Source organism: Zingiber officinale, chromosome 3B (genome assembly GCF_018446385.1).
Source record: "Zingiber officinale cultivar Zhangliang chromosome 3B, Zo_v1.1, whole genome shotgun sequence".
In the NCBI taxonomy this organism is placed as follows: domain Eukaryota; kingdom Viridiplantae; phylum Streptophyta; class Magnoliopsida; order Zingiberales; family Zingiberaceae; genus Zingiber; species Zingiber officinale.
The window spans coordinates 21,113,308-21,119,988 of NC_055991.1; the positions used below are offsets into that span (position 1 = coordinate 21,113,308).

General features: G+C 42.8%; 1 protein-coding gene across 1 annotated transcript; it reads right to left on the minus strand.

The window, feature by feature from the left end:
* Positions 1 to 3,483: 3,483 nt before the first annotated feature.
* LOC122054739 lies at positions 3,484 to 5,643 on the minus strand. The gene is made up of 2 exons (XM_042616177.1): positions 5,613 to 5,643; positions 3,484 to 3,833 (listed from the first exon to the last, which is right to left on the minus strand). Exons 1-2 carry the CDS (start codon positions 5,641 to 5,643, stop codon positions 3,484 to 3,486), a joined length of 381 nt encoding a protein of 126 aa, XP_042472111.1.
* Between the last annotated feature and the right edge of the window lie 1,038 nt (positions 5,644 to 6,681).

Consider the following 6,681-nt stretch of genomic DNA (forward strand, 5'->3'; position numbering starts at 1 on the left):
TTGATTGTCACAAAATAACTTCAGTGGTCTTTTGACCTTTCCAAAAATACGCAACCCAGTGATAAAAATTTTCAGCCATATTCTATGATTAGATGCCTCATAACATGCTATCAACTCTGCTGCCATGGTGTAAGAAGCTGTTAATGCTTGTTTGGCACTTCTCCAAGAGATAGCTCCGCTGGTCAACAGAAAAACATAGCCTGAAGTGGATCTCATACTATCTTGGCATCCCGCAAAATCAGAGTCAGAATATCCCATGATCTTAAGAGTATCTGACCTCTTATATGTGAGCATGTAATCACTAGTTCTCTTTAAATATCTTATTACCCTCTTTGTTGCTTTCTAATGATCCATTCCTGAGTTGCTTAAATATCTACCCAACACTCCAACAATGTGCGCAATATCCGGACGCGTACATATTTGAGCATACATAAGACTTCCTACAGCTGAAGCATAGGGAATCTTTTGCATTTCTTGAGTCTCGAGGCTTCCTTTAGGGCATTGTTTAAGACTAAACTTGTCTCCTTTAGCGACTGGGGTATTACCTGGTTTGCAATCTTGCATGCCAAGTCTTTTAAGTACCTTATCGATATAGTTCTTTTGCGATAATCCAATAATACCTTGAGAACGATCTCGATATATTTGGATTCCTAATACAAAAAATGTGTTACCAAATCTTTCATTTCAAAATATCTAGATAGAAATTTCTTGGTATCTTTAACATAACTATATCGTTTGTGGCAAGCAAAATGACATCGACATATAGAACCAGAAAGATATGCTTACTCCCACTGAACTTATGATACACACAATCATCTACCACATTCACCTCAAAATCAAATGAGATTATTGTTTGATGAAATTGTGGCACCATTGAGGAGATGCTTATTTTAACCCATAGATGGGCTTTTTAAGTTTACAAACCATACTCTTTAGATCTCTCAATACAAAGTATTCTGGTTGCACCATATAGATTGTTTCCTCAATGTCTCCACTGAAAAAAGCTGTCTAGACATCCAACCGATGGAGTTCCATATCGAAGTGTGCGACAAGTGCCATGATCGTCCTTAAGGAGTCATTCGTTGAAACTGGAGAAAAGGTCTCTTTAAAGTCAATCCCATATTTCTGAGTATAGCCTTTAGCTACAAGACGTGCTTTATACCTTTCCACATTACCATTTGAATCCCGTTTGGTTTTAAAAATCCACTTACAACCAATGGGTTTCACACCTTCTGGTAATAGGACAAGTTCCCAAACATTATTGTCTTACATTGACTTATACTCCTCATTCATTGCCTCAATCCACTTTTGAGAATTTGAATCTTGCATGGCTTGACGAAAGTTGATCGGATCATCCTCTGCCATACCATCATTTTCTTGAAGTAGTACTATGTAATCATCCGAAATAGCACTCCTCCTTTCTTTAGTGGACCTTCGTAAAGGCACTTGTTCTACATACACTGGTTCTTGAGGTTGTTGAGTTTGTTCTTTTGGAAGTTGATTAACAATGTCTTGTTGTTCTGGTATTGCATCCTTATCACTGACAGAAATAAAATCTTGATCATTATTAGAAGCAATCATAGGAATATAAACCATTTCTTTTGAAGAGTAGTGAGAATACATTCCTCCTCAAAGATAAGGTCAGTTACTTTATTCTCTCCCCCCCCCCAAACTCAATATCATCAAAGAACGTTGCAATTCCCGTCTCAAAGATGGTCTTTACTTTGGGATCATAAAACTTATAGCCCCGTGATCACTCAGAATATCCAATAAAGTAGCTACTTTCAGTTTTGGAGTCCAATTGCTTTTCATGTGGCCTATACGGTCTAGCCTCAGCTGGACATCCCCAAATATGAAAATGTTTGAGACTTGGCTTTCGCCTTGTCCAAAGCTCAAAAGGTGTTTTAGTAGCTGCTTTAGTGGGTAATCGATTTAGAATGTAAACTACTGTCTTTAATGCTTCTCCCCAAAGTGACATTGGTAAGGTTAAATGACTAATCATACTCCTTACCATATCTTTAAGAGTTCGATTACGTCGTTTAGCTACACCATTAATGCTTGGTGAGCCTGGCATGGTGTACTGTGAGACGATTCCACACTCCTCTAGGTATTGAGCAAAAGGTCCTGGACGTTGCTCACTTGAACCGTCATATCTACCGTAGTATTCACCACCACGATCAGATTTAACTTTCTTGATTTTTTTGTCTAGTTGATTCTCAACTTCATCCTTAAATGATTTGAAAACGTCCAATGTTTGAGCCTTCTCATAAATGAGAAATACGTATGCATATCGAGAATAATCATCAATGAATGATACAAAATATTGTTGACAATTCCAAGAAGTATTGGAAATGGTCTACAAACATCTGTATGTATCAATTTTAATACTTCTGTAGCTCTATATGCACCCTCTTTCTTTCTTTTGGTCTGTTTGCCCTTAATGCATTCAATACAAACATTTAGGTCTGAAAAATCAATGAAGTGTAAAATTCCATCTGATACAAGTCGCTCAACTCTATTTCTAGAGATGTGTCCTAAACGTTTGTGCCATAAGGCACCTAAATTTTCATTATTAAATTTACGCTTAGTACCACGTGATTCCGCATTTAAGGTTTCAATATAAGAAACATTTATATTAAGCATATATAGATTGTCATAAATTATAAGTTAACCGGTTTCAACAATAATAGAGTTAATAGATAAACTGAATTGACCATTTCCAAATGAACAACAGTAACCTAATTTGTCCAAATTAGAAACAGAAACTAAATTCCGTCTAAATGAAGGTACAACAAAAGTATCTATTAAGTCTAAATAATAACCAATGTTTAACAACAATCTAAAATGCCCTATTGCTTCCACCTCAACCGACTTGCCATCATCCACATAAATGCATCTTTCAGCATCAGTTGGCTTTCGGTAGCTCAGGCAACCCTGCATTGAAACACTGATGTTAATAGTAGCACCAGAGTCTAACCACCAAGTGTTTCAAGGTACTGAAGCTAAATTTACTTCAAAACAAACCAAATTGAAAAATATACTCTTTTTCGCACGCCAAGCATGGTACTTAGGACATTCTTTCTTGACATGCTCATGCTTGTTACAGAAGAAACAACCTTTCTTGTCTGTATCTTGCTTTTGTTTCTTCACATAAGGACCTTTAGTAGCCTCATTCTTTCTTTTGTTACCCTTATCTTTAGGGGTGCTTGCCAAATAGGCACTTTCAGCCTTGATTTGCTTCAACCTCTCTTCCTCTTGAACACTGTATGAAATGAGCTCATTAAGAGTCCATTTCTCCCTTTGACAGTAATAATTGATTTGGAACTGACTGAACTGGTTCGGGAGAGATATAAGCACTAAATGCACAAGCATGTCATCTGACAATTCAAGATTAAGTGCCTTCAACTTTGATGTAAGGTGAGACATTTCCATAATATTCCCAAATATTTCCCTTGCCTTTATACTTCATGGAAATCAAACTCTTCAGATTGTGCTTGTTTCTGCCTTATCGCTTTTGGCAAAGCGTTTTTCAATCTCATCAAGATATTCTTTAGCTTTGGTGACATTATTAGACACCGCACCCCTAAAAGCCTCAGGTATGCCGCACTTGATGATCATAAGACTCATGTGATTAGAGCGATCCCACTTCTCATATTTAGCCCTCAGTTCAGAGGAACTAGTATCTGTAGGAGCAGTGGGTTGCTCTATCCTAAGCGCAAGATCTAGATCCATGCATCCAAGAACAATTAAAATGTTCTCCTTCCAATCCTTAAAATTTGTACCATTAAGGATCGGCACTGAACTTAAGTTAGCAGAAATAGTAGCAACATTTGCTAAAAAGAGAACACAAGAATTTAACATAAATAATATACTCATTTTGAATCAATTAAAAATAAATGGTAAATCTCATCTAAAGATACCTAGTGCAACAACAATATCAAGTCTTTAGATAGTAATATTATTTGCAAGTGGTACTCTTTCTGTAATAATCAAACACTAACAATAATGCATGGCAAATAATAAACCTATCTTTCGATTGATTTATTATATGCATGAACCATAATAGATAAAACCTTATAATTGTTACATGTTTATTAACACAAGTAAATGTATAATTTTAAGTACAAATCTTCCTTTGGGCCGATTAATACTCACATAAATCTATACTGATCCCGTCCGGAAGCTGAGTCGGATGAAGGCGGGCCTTGGTGTGTTGGAAGTTGACAGAAAGTCGCTCAAGCCTCGGCTCTACCTGTCACCCCCCTCGAAGGTTCACACGGGCGGCTGACAAAGAAAGATGACTAGGACGATAACGCTGTTACTCTGCACACACTCAGACGAGCCCACGGGTCGTTAGAGACTAGAAACCAGAGAAAAAGTCCCCGGGTCAGGCCTTCCGACGCTCAAGTCAGGTACTTTTTTTCCCAGAAATCACAGAGCAAGGACGAAAAAGTAAAGACTAGTGAGAAATGACGAGTGAGTGTACCTGCATAAGGGACAAAGCCTCCCTTTTTATACTGCAACGGATGCCTCTGGGACCTGGCAAGTGTAAGGGAATGTCGGCTGTCAGGCTTTGTCTGACGGTGATTGACACATGGCTCTTCCTGATAGGCTGGCGGCAAAACTGAAGGCATAGCGTGATTCAACTGTTAGCATATTCCCTGACACCTTGATTGTTCTCTGATATTATCTGACAAGCGGTTACGATTCCTTGGCTTTTGTCCTGTAGCGTCTGAACGATGAGTCTGCATTCCGAGATCTGTACTCACCCTGCTTTTATATACTATTATCCGACTTCTATGTCCTGATCAGTGTGTTAAGCTTGTATTCCAACCCGCCTTTGCCCTCTGCTATCCACGGTTTGTACATCCCGATATGCACACTAGGTCTGTTATCCTTGGCTTGGATGTCCTGACCTGCACGCTAGGTCTAGGTCCAGACCTGCATGTATACCTGTGATCCTTGGCTTGGATGCCCCGACCTGCACGCCAGGTCTGTGACTAGACCTGTTTATATCCGCTGCTATCCATGGCTAGTACTTCCCAACCTGTAAGCCAGGTCGGTGTCTAGACCTGCAAGTATACCTGTTATCCTTGGCTTGGATGTCCCGACCTGCACGTCAGGTCTGGGTCCAGACCTGCATGTATACCTGTGATCCTTGGCTTGGATGCCCCGACCTGCACGCCATGTCTGTGTCTAGACTTTTTTATATCCACTGCTATCCATGGCTAGTACGTCCCGACCTGTAAGCCAGGTGATCCTGTCCGAACCAGGAGCCAACGGACACTGGGCACGTGGCACTCCCTGCTGAATCCTCGAGCGCTCCGGCGAACCTGCAGCAAAATCGAGCCGGGAGGGGTGTCCCGGCGACGGCCCTCCAACGCTCAAGTCAGGCGAGGAATAGCAAAAAAGTGGCTTTTAAGTAGGAGACCCTCGTACCTCCGATGAAGAAATGGAGGCCTTATATAGACCTCTCGAAGAAGCCTAGGCGCACCAGTCAAAGCAACCACCTGCCTTCGACCATGCCCAGGTATGGGTCTGTCAGAAGGGCCATGCCCAGATATGGATCTGTCAGGAAGACGTCCATGAGGCCATACTACTACTGTAGCAACCTTCCCCTGATGTGACGGCAAGATCCTCCATCGTGTGATCTTGTGTATGGCCTAATCATCAGACATGCTTCTGCTGACATCCCATAACCCGTTCCGAGCGCATAGGCCGCTCGGCCACCTTTGTACCCTCGCCTCTATCCTGGCCGAACGGACCACCCGATCGGCCCTTCGGTCCCAGCCGAGCGGACTTCCGCTCGGCCCTTCGATCTTCCTGCCTTGGCGTCGGAAACCCAAGCCCATGGATGGGTTATCTATAGCTCCGCTCGGACCATTATTCGCTGGGCCAGCCCTCCATCCTTCCTTAGGCTGGGACCCTTCAGAGGGTGGGCCCTCCCTTCTTACCGCCGGATCACTTGCCTTCCCTTCAAGTCTAGTCGAAGGAGGCAGTGAGTCCGACTGACTGGACTATGTGTCCGAGCGGGCGTTCGTCGCCTTTCCGTTGCTTATAATATTCGTGGGGCCGTTCGGCCCTTCCTCCAAATTCAGCCGCTCGGCTCTTCGTTATGGTGGTCTTGTCGCTCAACAGGAATGTTTGCTTGTCTAAATCTTCTTGAAAATCACACAAATCCTCTCCATTAAGTCGAAGCATGCGCAGTATGGGCGCATTAATTGCGCTTGGTGACAGAGCGCCACGTGTCGACCATTGTGTGACGGCGGCGTCACTTACGATGGGACGCCTCCGTTTAAAATGGACGACCCGATGGCGTCTTTGTTTCCCGTGACCTGGATCGGACGGTGGAGGCCCATCGACTTCGGCCGTATAAAGCCTTAGCCCTCCTCCGCCTACGCATCTTTGCCCGTGCTTTGCCCCCCTGCCTCTTCTGTTGCTGCGGCCTCCGGCGATCCAGCTCCTGTTCTTCGGCAGCTACCATCTCACCGGCGATCTTCTCCGCCCATCCCCTTCTTAGTGAGCCTTCTTTCCTTGCTTACCAGGTCTTTCCTAACCGTTTTACCTCTCTTTCGTTGCTATCCTTTTGTCTCTTCGAGATGGCGAGCTCTTCTGACCCCTCTACCCATGTTCACGGTCCATGGTATATGAGTATGGAGAGTCGGTTTGACGAAGAGGGCG

What these genes read in the sequence shown, in the direction of transcription:
- LOC122054739 (XM_042616177.1), bottom strand. Translation starts at nt 5,643, where the DNA reads ATGGAGGATCTTGCCGTCACATCAGGGGAAG. An exon ending in TGCCGTCACATCAGGGGAAG is followed by an intron (nt 3,834 to 5,612) that starts GTTGCTACAGTA and finishes TTCTCTTTTTAG; the next exon opens with CAAATGTTGCTACTATTTCT.